Genomic DNA, 14516 nt, shown 5'->3' on the forward strand with positions numbered 1-14516 from the left:
CAGGAAGGTGATCAGGAGGAATTCTGATCCTATTTTCTAACCACCTTATGTAGCATTTGATGAGGAGGAGCAGCGACTTCACTTTCAGCTCTTCAGAGTAGATGCTAATTGAGCCCAGCTACCCCTAATAAAAAAACTTATTTCTGCCTCTGCTATCCAGGATCTTATTTATTTAGTCATGATCAGATGTTTTTGCAATTGGAAAAAAAAAATTAAAAGTCATCTCAGCTCTTTCACAGACTGGCATTAAACTGTTCCTCAGGATAAAGATATCAAGATCCTTAAAGAGCCGGTTCACCGTTTTTCACTTGTGAGTTTTTTTCTCCCTTGTCCTGTCCGGCTGTAAAGCAATCAGAACTCATGTCCAAGTTCTGAAAACAAGCCTTGCAGGTTTACTCGCAGCTATACTGCCTCAGCTGATAACTTTATTGGAAATATATATTTTTTAAAGCTCAACAGACATGAATACAAAAATTATTTACTTGTTATTTTTTAAACATGATTGTCACTCTGAGTTTCCCATACAGGCTAAACAAGAAAATTATTTTCTAGCCCTATTTCCTGCATTGGCTCAGGTCAGAAAAAGCTTCACAGATCTACGCCACACTGTATATTAGCATTAGCATTAGCTCACCCATCTTGGCTAATGACAGGGAAGGCTGTTGTTGATTTAGTGTCCAGGAGAGAGCAGAGCACGTCTTGGCTAGTAGAAGCTAACATTAGCATTAGCAACTCCACAACATGGCAGAATTCCTTCAGGCTTGTGTTATTTGTAGAGATTAACATAAAGGTAAAGAGCAAACGGAGGCAGTGGAAGAGTTGTGTGGCTGTTAGCCAATCAGAAGTGAAGACTTCAAATCCTGCCGTTTTCTGCACGCCGCTCCTTCTACTTCATTAAACAGGAGCGCCAGAGTTTTTTTTCCAAAGAGAGCGAATCACAAAGCAGTACTTTTTACTATAGAAACCACTGCAGATTTTTACTAGGAGCGTTACATTTCTCCTCTTGACACAAAGATTCCCAACCAAGAGGAAGCATTGCATACTAAAACCAAAATGAAAACTGATGCTTTTTTAGAGCATGTTTTAGAACTGAAACATGTGTGTAGATTCTGGTTCCAAAGGATGAAAAGTCACATTCCAATTAAAACTGCTTTTTACTGATTGAAAAGTTTATTTAAAAGACTTTGAGTGAATTTCCAAATTCAAATCTGTTGCAAAAGTTCAACTCCTGAAAGTTGGAGCCACCTCTTTACATAAAGCCCAGCTCCAGGTTTTGGAGCTGAATACTGTTTATTTCCTGATTTGTGTGTTTTAACTTTTGTCAGTAGATCTATTTACCCCAAAAAGATTCACTTTGGCAGACAAAAGCTTAATGCCACAACTACACCTTGGTGAAGCTACAGATTATAATAACTATAATATGACAGGTTGTCAGAGTAAATACTCGCTGGTTTTCTTGACAAACTTCATCCTTTTCACTTCTGATTTCCACCACCAACACCCTCTTCTCTTCCAGCTCCCTCTCGAGCCCAGAGACACTCGTCCGTTGAGGTGAACAGGTTCTTCTGAGTTCTAATGAAAACACATTCCACCAGAATGACTTCCTTGCCTCTGCCATTTGCAGACACACACACACACACACACACACACACACACACACACACACACACACACACACACACGAATGTGCCTGTAGTTTCAGATGGTGAATTATGGAGTTAACACACTAACCTCCCTACTACCATAATTTATATTTCAACTAACGAATCTCGAGCCAGCAACTGTCAAAGCTGTGGAAAAGACCTGTGCTTGCAGACGTGACACTGAGTAGGGCAACATGAGAGGGAAAAAGAGAAAGGTGTGTGTGTGTGTGTGTGTGTGTGTGTGTGTGTGTGTGTGTGTGTGTGTGTGTGTGTAGGAGAGTTTAGTGTTTTGCTACTGACATTGTTAAGGGAATTATGTTGTATGACTTGTCAGTGTACATTTGCATCAATGTGGCCTGTCTCCCAGGGAGAAACATTGATAGTCCCGCTGCAGGGTCCACTTCCAGGAAGGAATTTCACTTTCTTTGAGGAAAATAACTCCAAGTGTGAAGCTGAAATGAAGTGTTTTGGTAATTTTCAGGACTACCTGCTTTCTGTTATTGTGAAATCGATCGTTTGTAAAATAGAGAAAAATAAAAGAAAAATACAGGTTGAGGGTCTAAAACATTATTATTAAAGCAAATAGCTTCAGTCTGTTGTACCTGTTGTTCAGTCTGTTGTTCAGTCTGTCTGTTTCTTTGTGGAAAAAAGCTCAGGCGCTCCTCTTTCAGGAAGTAGAAGTTAGCTAGATGAGAGCAGGGTAGAAAATAGCCTAATAAGTATTATTCATGATATTTGAACATCTCACCTCTCATTGACTAACAGCAACACGACTCTTCCACTGCCTCTGTTCTTTCTGCAACGTTGAAGTTCTATTTCCACAAATAACACGCCTGAAGGAGTTCAGACATTATGTAGAGTCACTAATGCTAACGACAAGCTTCTACTAGCCAAGATGTGCTCTGCTCTCTCCTGGGTGCTAAATCAGCAACAGGCTTTCTCCGTCGTGAGCCAAAATTGGTGAGCCCATGAATGCTAATTTACAGTGTGATGTAGAACTGTGCAGCTTTTACTGACTTCAGTGTTTCCCTGTTTATTTTCTTTGGTGGCTAATGGAGTAAGACTGTTTTCAGCTTCAGCCTGCATGCAAAACTCAGCGTGTCTGATCTTATTTCAAACATAACAGGTACAAAACTTTCAGTGAACCTCACCTTTCAAAAATATCTTGAGCTTTGACATAATGGAAGTCAATGGGACTGTGTGTGTGTGTGTGTGTGTGTGTGTGTGTGTGTGTGTGTGTGTGTGTGTGTGTGTGTGTGTGTGTGTGTGTGTGTGTGTGTGTGTGTGTGTGTGTGTACTTTGCTGGTGATTTGACATTTCCAAGAATTTATTTTAAGTTTTATCAGCTTGAATTAAAAATCCTATATTTTTTTACCATATAGGATTTTTTTACCATACAGGAACAAAATTAAACTCTTTTGTAATTTTGACAGTTTGACAACTTCATCCAGAAGTTTAGTCTTTCTCAAAGTATGTCTTCCACTGAAAATTACACTTGGAGTCATTAATCACATGTATTTAACTAAACGTGTTACCACAATAAAACACTTATTATTTGAAAACAGACACGTTAAATCAAAGACGTCACGTTGTCGCTCTGAACAAAGGTGGACCCTTTTACTGAGGAGTCGTATTATTTCTCGTTTCTAAGGACGATGTATAATAGCCGTCTGATACTCCAAGCAGAAACTCCATCAATTTGATTCAAAACACAACCAGGCAGGCTAAAAAGGACCGGGCCATCAGAAGATCAATACATACTTTTTCCTCCAGAGATCAAGACGTAAGTAGGCAGAGAAACAAAAAAAAAGGACTCCTTAAAAGTGTTGTCTGAAGATGCCTGTCAAGTACAGAGGTCTCAGATGAGAGAGTGTTCCAAGCAGGGAAATAAGAGCACATTCTCCAGGAGGGAGTGATTTGAATCCACTCTACTCCATTTCCCCAGGATGAGTAAACGCTACGTAAAGTAACAGACACTGGGAGTGTTTCACAGGTGTTGGAATATTTTTTTTACTAGTTAAACAACTGGAAATCTGCTCATGACATTTACTTTGAAAGTTTTATACAGTGTTTGATTTCCTGTCTGGCCTGATCTTAAAAGGTATAGCAAAAAATATTTTTCTTCCAGGTGGATCGTCTGAACCGCTTAACTATCAATCATTCTGGTGAATCATTCGTGCAAGGCCGTTTTCGTGCATTGCTGGGTAGTTTTCACTTCCTGCGAGTGCACAAAGCAAAGAATGGGCTCCTAACAGACGGTTTTCTGCTGGACAGGTGAGCTAAAGTTCAGCGTACTATTTGGAGAAATTAATTTCAGATTACTGCTAGAAGAAGTTGGCCGCAAGGCCGGCAGCTACTTGTAACGAGGATAACTGGGTGTTCTTTCTCATGTGCATTTTTTTGAACAGAGGGTGGTTGTTTCCTGAAATTCAGAAACATCCTCCGCTTTACCTTTAAAGGGACACTCGGCAGTTTTGCTTGCTTTTAGCGTTCATTAAGTAGAACCAAAAAGGAAGCTTATCTCCTTGCTGTGCGGTCGTGTTTTTAACACCTTTAGCAGCTGAACTATCTTCCAGTCTTCATTAGTGTCTACAGGAGCGGTTCATCACTAAATCAAACAAATCAGCTGTGTTTCTGATCTAAAAGATGCAGGAAACATGCTGGAAGCAGACTGCGTTGCAAAGCATGTCACCTCCTTTTTTTTTCTAAGTGCAACAGACCGGACCGGCACTCTGAAGTTGCAAATGTGGTATTCTGACCACGGAGGGTCATTTTAACACATACTGGCTCAAGAAAATCATTTTTAAAAATGAAAAATTTGCAAAGTGACATGTTCTGGAAGTGTAGCACATGACAAATAAACTTGAAATGTTAATTTAGGGGATTGACTCCAAGACGCGATGCTTTGCAGCTGGCGGAAATGCATCCACAACAACAGTGGCTGCATTACAGACATTATGTGATGCTTACATATCCAGTGGAAAGGCCCAGTAACCAGCTGCTTAACTTGTAGAAAAACACGTCATTACCTGTGTAACTTCATAGGCCAAGGTAAACTGAAGACAAAATCAACCATAGACCCGTCTAGATATAGGCTGTCGTTTTTCTCTTTGCTTGTTATCGCGTGAACTGCCGAAATCATGCGTGGTCTTGCTCTTCTCTGTTTCATGACTGCCCAGGACCAGTTTAATGGAGTGCTTTCACTGCTGTTTTGCATCTGAAATGCACCTGTTGGGAAGGGAGCTTGCAGGTAAAACGCTTCTATCACGTTGTGCGCTGCTCATGCATCTGGTGGACAGGCCTGGCAAGGCCCAGCAGTGTGAGGATTACAAAGGAAAACAGAAATAATGTTGCAGCTGTGAAAAACTGTGGTAAAAATCATTCCACCAGTACACAGATTACTGCAGTCAGACTGAAGTGAACTTCTCTCCATAGATCTAGGAAATCTGGGATCATCGAACATTTGAGTCATGCCTAGGATGGGCTGTTCTGTCTCAGTAGGAAGGCCTGCAGTATTAAAGGCATAAAATATGTATGAGATGATTACAGACAAGATATCTGATCATTTCATGGCATGGAAAGAGAATACCATTTGGGTGTGTTGGTTTGGGTGCAGTCCATGTCAGCTGATGAATAAAATGTACACAGTTGTTGTTTTGAAAGTTTCTGTGAACAGGCATCACATTAAACACCTACTAGCACCATTTTCCCCCACCCAAAAAAGAAAGAAAGAAAGAAAGAAAGAAAGAAAGAAAGAAAGAAAGAAAGAAAGAAAGAAAGAAAGAAAGAAAGAGATTGTGCATGTTTGCAATCAGGAGCAAGGAGAGTCAGGGATGGACTGTGGGATGAGAGACTGAGCAGAGAAGAAATTATGAATAGAAAAGAAAAGGAAAGATGGAAATGAACAGGAAACACACAGGGATAAAAACAAGCAGGGGGTGAGGAGTGTGAGGAGTGTGTGTGTGTGTGTGTGTGTGTGTGTGTGTGTGTGTGTGTGTGTGTGTGTGTGTGTGTGCGTGTGTGTGTGTGTGTGTGTGTGTGTGACATAAATGAATCACTGAGGTGGTTAAGGTTAGCAAAATGATGCCAAGTGCAGGTTTTTTATGCTGAAATGAAAGGATGAGGAAAAACAGATCCAAAAATCAAAAGCTAGGTAAAAACTGCCCGCCCCCCATTGGAAATAAAGTGTGAAGGGGCAACAGATGTTTGTAAAGCAGGAAGAGCCGTTTGGATAGGTAAGGAGGAGAAATACGGCAGTGCAATTAAAAGCTTGTTCTGTAGCTCTGATTCACTTCTCTAGATCAGCCTTTCTCAAATGGGGGTACGCGTACCCCTGGGGGTACGTAAAGAAACTCCAGGGGGTACATCAGAGAAGCAGACTGTGTCTAAAAAAGAGCTTGATCACAGCAGTTGCCTCCCTGCCACCAAGGATGAAAAAGATCCTCAGTGAAGCACAAGCCCAAGTGTCTCACTAAAAGGTCTGTAAAAACACTCCGATCAGTGCAGTAATGTTAAGATTTCAGTCTTCTTTTTGATTTTTAAAAATATATTTTGAGATTTACATTTGTTTTCAGCAATTGTTATTTAAAATTATGTTGATGATTTCTTTTAGAGAACAGATATACTATGATCCCAAAAGAGAACACTTTATGTTGATATGCTTTTTATGAGCACAAATCTTTAATTATAATTAGCTTAATAATTTCTTTTCTGTATTTGATATATATATATTTTTAAATATTTCTAGTTATATATATATTTTTTCCAAATAGTTCAAGAGATACTACAAAAAATGTGCAGTGTTTTGCACATTTATGGATTTTTCAATGGGTAATCTTATGGTTTTAAATAGTTTTATGGTGACTGTTTTCAATTAATTAATTAGAATCACATTTTAGTGATGAAAAATATTTCCAATACATTTAGTTATTGAATATTAACATTTAAAATATTCAAAATAGTTTTTTTCCCAAATGGTTGAATTTTGTACTTGTTTATCAGTTTCAAAGTTTAATAAATCAGTCACTGAAGGCACCTATTTAAGGTCTTGTTTTATACAACCAAAAATGTTTTTGCGCTGATTAGAGGTACTTGGCTGAAAAAAATATTTCACGGGGGTACATCAGTGAAAAAAGGTTGAGTACCACTGCTCTAGATAACCATTGAGACTTACACACATACCCAACATGCACACACACACACATGCTAACACACATGCACACACAGCCAAACTTAGCAACACACCGAGGCACTAATCTGAGCCAAACCAGTCTGCTTCCTCCTGCTGTAATCCTATCATTATCACCCCCCTAATGAGAGGCCTTTCAGCAACACGCACGCATGCACCAGACCAGACACATGATCTGTAACAGGTTTACCTGTTAATGTGTTGGATTTTTACTCATTTACAAACTTGATTTGCATCTTCTTCAAAGGGCAGTGCTGTTATGATGACAGTGATTTTTCTTCCGGCTCTTAGAGAGTACAGACGCTTTTTTCTCCTCTCCCTCCCTATCTTATCCCCAAGGCTCTTTGTCTGTCTTTGGGTGCACGGCGCTTTCTGCATTTTTTCTGAAAACTGGAAATAATTAAAAATGGATCTGGTCAGTTGGTCTCAACGCGACTGACAAAAAATTTACTACGATGAAAATAGGAGAAGGGGCTCCCGGATGCCCCTCTGGGACAGAGCCAGCTGGGCATATCATGGACTCCTGGAAAAAGTGGAACCTGATATGCCTTTCTCAACTGCCTGTAGAGGATTCTGAAGATGTTTGGATATTCGTGGTTTTGGTGTCGGGATTCCTGCTGTTTGGCATGAGCGGAAAATTAACGAGCTTTCGAGGAATATTGGCTCAATCCTGGAGCTCAGGGATGGGATGCATCGTTTTGTGAACGCACAAACTCATATAATTGTCGAGATGAGTCGTAAGCTTGGAACTTTGGCTGAGATTCAGGTTCTGGCACAAAAGGTGGATACATCAAGGAGCGAGTTGACGGCTCAGCACGGATTGGGATAGATTAATTACGCCATTATTGGATCTAGAGGGGTTGAAGACCAACAGAACACTAAGGCAGAGAGGAAATTATCTCTGTCTGTCCCCAAAACAATTTTTATCTGAATCTGGTGCCCTTGGAGCCTGTGAGGCTGAAATGAAAACTCCCCCCTCAGAAGAAATGTCGAACGCTGCCGTCGCTATGGAAACTCTTTCTCCCTACCCCAGCCTGGGCGGGACTGCGACCGGTGAAGGCCGTGGAACCATATCTAGGAGTCAATGTGCTCTCTAACCCATTATCTCTCTCCCCTGTCCAAACGAAGGTGATGAGCGCTGCCCCCATGTGGCTGCACGCACTGATGTGAGGAGAGTCCCAACCCTACCTCCCCACCTAGTGGACACTTATGTTGTGTAATGTCTGAATTCTGTGTGCATATTTGTCTGAGGCGTTTTGTTGCATAGCAAAGCTGCCCTCTCTGTGGAGGGTAACTCTTAAGTGCCTTTTTTTCCCCTCCCCCTGACTTTATCCTCATATAAACCCTCTTGATCTATTACTGTAGCGTGACTCGGGTTGCGAATGAACACAGTCACCAATTCTTGTCATGTGTGTATGTACCGTATGTCTGATCTCAGAATTGTGTGCACTGAAACTCTAATTTCCCTCTGGGATTAATAAAGTATTTTTGAGTTTGAATTGAATTGATTGATTTGTCAGCAGTAAGAAACACATCTACTAAACAAAACGCTGATAAGGATTTGAAGAGGATTACTATTTGATGAAAGGAAGCAAGTCAATTTAGCAGGTAAAGAAATGTTTTACAGATAATTTTGTATATAAGATCGAATGTTTTAATCCAGGAACCCGAGACCCTAACTCATGGTCCTGAAGGTGAACCCAGACTGATGTTTATGTCAAATGGCCTGGCAGGCTTAATGAGATGAGGACAGGCTAATCTCATTCCAAATTACACAAGGGGCGCTCCATTTACTCATTCGCAGTGTCACTGACACACTGACTCGGAGGCACATCCTTTACTTTTCACACACCAGGGCAGGATTGACTTAGAGTCTACACCAGCTGGGAGGTGCAACGGATCCGTTTTTAAACCCGGTTCTGAGACGCTTCACTGCAAATCTGAGCAAGGATGTTCAGAGCTAACTAATCTCAAGAAAATAATGATTTTAATATGTTTGTGTAGCTTCTCAATCTGACAAGACAAAGAACTTTTTAAGGCAAAGGTATCCTAGAAAGGGTTTCGAGATGTTCTGAGCATCTACAGTACAGGCCAACAGTTTGGACACACCTTCTCATTCAGCATGTTTTCTTTATTTTCATGACCATGACCATTTACAAAGGCGCCAACAAGTCCTAAACACCTCTGGGTACTCCTCAAGACCGCTAGACAACCATTCCAGGTGACTACCTCTTGAAGCTCATCAAGAGAATGCCAAGAGTGTGTAAAGCAGTAATCAGAGCAAAGGGTGGCTATTTTGAAGAATATAGAATATAAAACATGTATTCAGTTACTTCACTTTATTTATTTATTTATTTATTTATTTATTTTGGTTAAGTAAAAAACTCTACAAGTGTTCATTCATAGTTTTGATGCCTTCGTGAGAATCTACCAATGTAAATGGTCATGAAATAAAGAAAACACATTGATTGAGAAGGTGTGTGCAAATTGTATTGTACTGTGTATGGCATAAAAAACTTTGTTGGCCCACATGTTATGGATCTGTCTGGTGTTCATATCGTCTGGATGTTCCCTGTACATCCTGAAATGTGAGTGGTGCTCTAACATCCTTCTTTGTTGTTTCTTCTTGTACAACAAAAGCGTTGGCAGTAACTTAGGCTAGTTTTAGTGGTAGCTCGAGCTAGTGTTAGCAGAAGCTCACGCTAGAATTAGTAGTAGCTCAGGCAAATGTTAGCTGTAGCTCAAGTTAGTGTTACCAGTAGCTCAGGTTAATGTTAGCTGTAGCTCAGTGTTAGCAGTAGCTCATGCTAGAATTAGTAGTAGCTCAGGATAATGTTAGCTGTAGCTCAGGTTAGTGTTAGCAGTAGCTCGGGCTAATGTTAGCTGTAGCTCAGGTTAGCATTAGCAGTAGCTCAGGCTAATGTTAGCCGTGGCACAGGTTAATGTTAGCTGTAGCGCAGGTAAGTGTTAGCATTAGCTCAGGCTAATGTTAGCTCTAGTACAGGTTAAAGTTAACTGTAGCTCAGGTTAGTGTTAGCAGTAGCTCAGGTTAGTGTTAGCAGTAGCTCAGGTTAAAGTTAGCTGTAGCTCAGGTTAGTATTAGCAGTAGCGCAGGTTAGTGTTAGCAGTAGCTCAGGTTAGTGTTAGCATTAGCGCAGGCTAATGTTAGCTGTAGCTCAGGTTAGTGTTAGCAGCAGCTCTGGTTAGTGTTAGCAGTAGCTCAGGTTAGTGTTAGCAGTAGCTCAGGTTAGTATTAGCTGTAGCTCTGGTTAGTGTTAGCTGTAACTCTGGTTAGTGTTAGCAGTAGTTCAGGTTAGTGTTAGCAGTAGCTCAGGCTAATGTTAGCTGTAGCTCTGGTTAGTGTTGGCTGTAGCTCTGGTTAGTGTTAGCAGTAGCTCAGGCTAATGTTAGCTGTAGCTCAGGTTACTGTTAGCAGTAGCTCTGGTTAGTGTTAGCATTAGCTCAGGTTAGTGTTAGCAGTAGCTCAGGTTAGCGTTAGCAGTAGCTCAGGTTAGTGTTAGCAGTAGTTCAGGTTAGTGTTAGCAGTAGCTCAGGCTAATGTTAGCTGTAGCTCAGGTTAGTGTTGGCTGTAGCTCTGGTTAGTGTTAGCAGTAGCTCAGGCTAATGTTAGCTGTAGCTGAGGTCAGTGTTAAGACTAGAATGTTCTAGCTTTTAATCACATGTATGCATTTTTAACATGACTGCCTCACATATTGATGCGACACATTTGCAAGTAGCATTTTTTTTAGTGAAAAATGATTAAACATCACTTCAGTCACTTATTTATTTCCTCTAAAGACACCAGTACAAATATGTCTCCAGTATTTTATATTGTTAGACAGCCATATTTGTCACCTTTACAGCAAATGATCATTTGTAAAAAAAAATAAAAAATAAAAAATGCATCTGTGGAGTGATCAACAAAGCTAAATTTGTGAGTAGCCGCTCAAAAAAATGCACTGCCTCCTTTTATTTAGTGATATTTTCAGTTGCTTGGTGGATATGATTACAGTTTTCCATGGTAATGAGGAAAAAACCCTCACATTGATTCATTGTATGAATGTTATTTTTTGTACACTTTTTAATTTTTCATCTATGCTTGGTTTTGTTTGTTTTTTTGTTTGTGTTCATCTGCAGTGATGTGGGTGTTGTTTCCGGTCTGTCGTGGTGAAGAGAGGGCTTCGCCTTCTGGCTCAGCTCTCGATTTACTGGTCGGCCTACGTTCCTACCCTCACATATAATCACCAGCTTTGGTTAGTAACTGAAAGAACAAGATCACAGATACAAACAGCTGAAATGAGTTTTCTCCCCTGGGTGTCTGGGCTCTCCCTTAGAGATAGGGTGAGAAGCTCGGTCATCAGGGAGGGGCTCGGAGTAGATCTGCTGCTCCTTCACATAGAGACGAGCCAGTTGAGGTGACTCAGGCATCTGGCTAGGTTGTCTCCTGGACGCCTCACTGGTGAGGTTTTCAGGTTCTTCCAACCGGGAGGGGATCTAAAGGAAGACCCAGGACATGCTGGAGGGACTATGTCTCTTAGCTGAACGTCTAACGATTCCTCCGGTGGAGCTGACCCGAGGGGCTGGGGAGAGGGAAGACTGAGCCCCCCTGCTTAAACTACTACTCCCACGACCGACCCCGGATAAGTGACTGAAAACTGATGGACGGATTGATGGATGGATGTTTTTAACTGTTCAGCACTTTGGTCGACAGACTTGTGTAAAAACTGCTATAAATTTGGATTAGATAGGAGTTTTACACTATTGATTTGTCAGACCCTCAGTAGCATGTAGAAGATCCAATAGGCTCCTCCTTCTTATTGGTCACCCTTCTCCACTCCTCAACCAGGAGTCGCTGAAGGTCAAACAGCAGGGTGCTGCTGGTTCTTCTACTGCATAGACAGGTGCTAATCGGTTGCTAATCAGGTATCAGCATTACACCTGACTGTCAAACACCTGGCAGCACTCAAAGCTCAAAACAAGAGTGAACACCTACAGAGCTAGAGATTTTGGGGGTGCTATCCACATATTTATATGCAATACACATCTCTTTAAGTCATCCTTCATAGTAAATGGGACAAATTTAGCTTCATAACAATTTAAATCTGACATTTTCCTGCATGCAACACTCGGCATGCTCTACTGCAACTTCTAAAGCATAATTTAACCCCTCTTTTCTTTGGTGTGAGAAAAGTTCTGTGTGGCACTTTTGTCAGTGTGGTTCCTAACAAGAATGTCTTTTTCAACATGATCTCTTCACACCTTGTCGTTAAACCTTCGCCATCCCTGTTTATGCTCCAAACTGACAAGGCTTCTATGATCCAAAGCAACTCAAAGGGCAGTGAAAACCAGCGAGACTCTCTGATAACTTGCCGTACAATGACATTAAATGTTTGCACCCTACTTTTTTCTTTCCTCAAATCCTCCCATTGTACATCTTTTCAACCCAGGTATTTCAACTCTGTGACCCTCCTCTTTGAACAACTCAGCCCTTCTTCAGTTAAATTTGAAAGTCCGTGTCCCTCAGCTGTAAGTGTTGCAGAATAAATGAAAATGACCTGACTTAACAGACTTAGCATAAAGCTGACTAATGCTCTAGATTAAACTTTTGCACAAAAAAGTCCCCAATAATTAGCATAAAAGGAACTAATACATGCAATCACAAAGAAGAAAAGTTATTTTATTTTACTTTTCTCTTTTCTTTGACCTTTCATGGTGCTCCTAAGGACTCTGCATAGCCAGTAGGTCAACCAGCCCCTTGACTTTCTCAGTGGGAATATGTCTGTCCCAGTTAGATTGGAAATGTTTTCTCTTTTTCTCGTTTTTTAATCCATGCCCCAGACCACTGGGCAAAATGTCACTGTCTCTTCTCTGGTACGTTTCACTTAGAGTCACTGAGGCGTGCTGTTAGATACTCCATCACTCTCAGTCAGACACAATCCTTTAATTCCTTCACTTAAGTTACAAACTAAACATGATATCAATACATGATGCCATTTTATTTATTTATCACACATTTCCACAATAACTTAAGTAAAGTTGCTTTTCCACCTTTTATGGGCTGGCTTTTTCATTAATTTAAAGAGAATATGAAAACAAGGCAGTTGTAAACACTCTTTAAATTATTATTTTTTGGGGGTATTCTTGTTTTTGTCTCTAATCACAGAACCCCGCTCGCGGCGGCGTCTTCCCCTGTTGTCGCCTGTCAGATGGAATGATTAATGGCGCTCGACCCGAACACATCCATCCTGCACCAGGGAAGAACTACCGATCACGGGGGATCGGTCACACTGCACCCTTCAGCTACGTCTCTGTCAGCAGCACCACCGTACCGAGCGCGGATAATCCAAGTAAAGCAGAACCAGAGATCGATATTGTCACGAGGGACGTTATCAATACCTGTTATGATAAAGCAATTAGGCAGCAAAAGCAACAGCTGATTACACATAAAGAGGAAATAATCAGGACTTGTTTTTGATAGTTTCACGTCGTTTTTCTCTTTATCGTGCAGAGCTAAAACTTCCAGATCGTGACGTTCATCTAAATATTCCCAACTTGGAAAACTGTTCCAGAGAACTTGTTTCTCAGCAAAATTTGACTTTGTGCAAAAAACAAACAGATCTCTCTCTGATACGTGAATGAGTTCTCCAGCTCATCCACAAAAAACATCCAAAATACCCCCGGATCTCACGTTCTGGCGAGCCAACACGTGCAGATCTAACTCAGAGGCTTCCAGCCACCTCTCCTCTGTGCCACCTGGCACCAGAAACACGCCCGTGCCTGCGTGTCTCATCTTTTAAGGATGAATAGGAACAACTTACGGGATGTTGGCAGAGCTCCGCGCGTCCCGCTGACGTGGCAGAAAATCCAAAATACGATGGACAAAAACAACGTCGGTCTCTGTGCAGGACGGCGCATCTTTACGGCTGCTGCGTGTGTGTGTGTGCGTGTGAGTGTGTGTGAAGGGAGGGGGGGTGCAGGAGACCGAGGGAGAGGGACTACGGAGCTGGAGGAGGAGGGGGGCGAAAACGCCAGAGAAGATCCGTCAGCGTCGCTTTGCTGTTGAGGACTGACAGAGAGGAGCCTGGTGCAAGTACTCTCACTCTGCCGCTCCTCCTCTCCCCCCTATTTCGCTCTCTCTCTCTCTCTTTCTCGCTCTCTCTCTCTCTCTCTCGATGATGTAAGGATCACGTCGCCAAACAGGCTGGCCGATGCTTCAAAACGGAAATAAACCCCATCCCTTCTGCAGCTTCTTAATTGGCGACAACAGAACCCACGAACCAAGTTTGCAGTTGCCACTGGAGGATGCGTGCGCGTGCGTGTGCATGTGTGTCGGTGTATGTGGTTCCGGTAGTCTACGGAGTCATGACGGTGACGGTGCGCCTCTCCGAGCCGCTGAATTGATCTCCCTCTTGTCGTGCGCTCCGATGCGCTGTCCGTGGTGCTGAACTTATCCTGCTCCCTCTGCACGTCTCCTCGTTTCTCGCAGCCACACAGAGCCCCCCCCCCCCCCCCCCCCCCCCCACCCCCACCCCCACCCCCCAACCCCCCTTGTGGAGGTGGTGTTATACCTTATCTTGTCCCCCTCGCAGCAAAGTCTCCCAACAAAAAAAGTACACTAAAAATATGTTGAAATAATGTATTCAAAACTCTCCAGTACTTTAGTTTTGAGTTTGGAACCTGCTTCT

General features: G+C 41.9%; 1 protein-coding gene across 4 annotated transcripts in view; it reads right to left on the reverse strand.

Annotated features, from left to right (window-relative positions):
* Positions 1-14307, reverse strand: part of cntnap2a (contactin associated protein 2a) — a 528260-nt gene extending 513953 nt beyond the window's left edge. For all 4 annotated transcript variants that reach the window (XM_070553228.1, XM_070553226.1, XM_070553227.1 and 1 more), the window contains exon 1: positions 13650-14307. In XM_070553228.1, the coding sequence (XP_070409329.1) occupies positions 13650-13746 (97 nt within the window). In that variant the 5' untranslated portion in view covers positions 13747-14307. The remainder of the gene's footprint in view (positions 1-13649) is intronic.
* Between the last annotated feature and the right edge of the window lie 209 nt (positions 14308-14516).

This window comes from Nothobranchius furzeri, chromosome 7 (assembly GCF_043380555.1).
Source record: "Nothobranchius furzeri strain GRZ-AD chromosome 7, NfurGRZ-RIMD1, whole genome shotgun sequence".
Taxonomy (NCBI): Eukaryota; Metazoa; Chordata; class Actinopteri; order Cyprinodontiformes; family Nothobranchiidae; genus Nothobranchius; species Nothobranchius furzeri.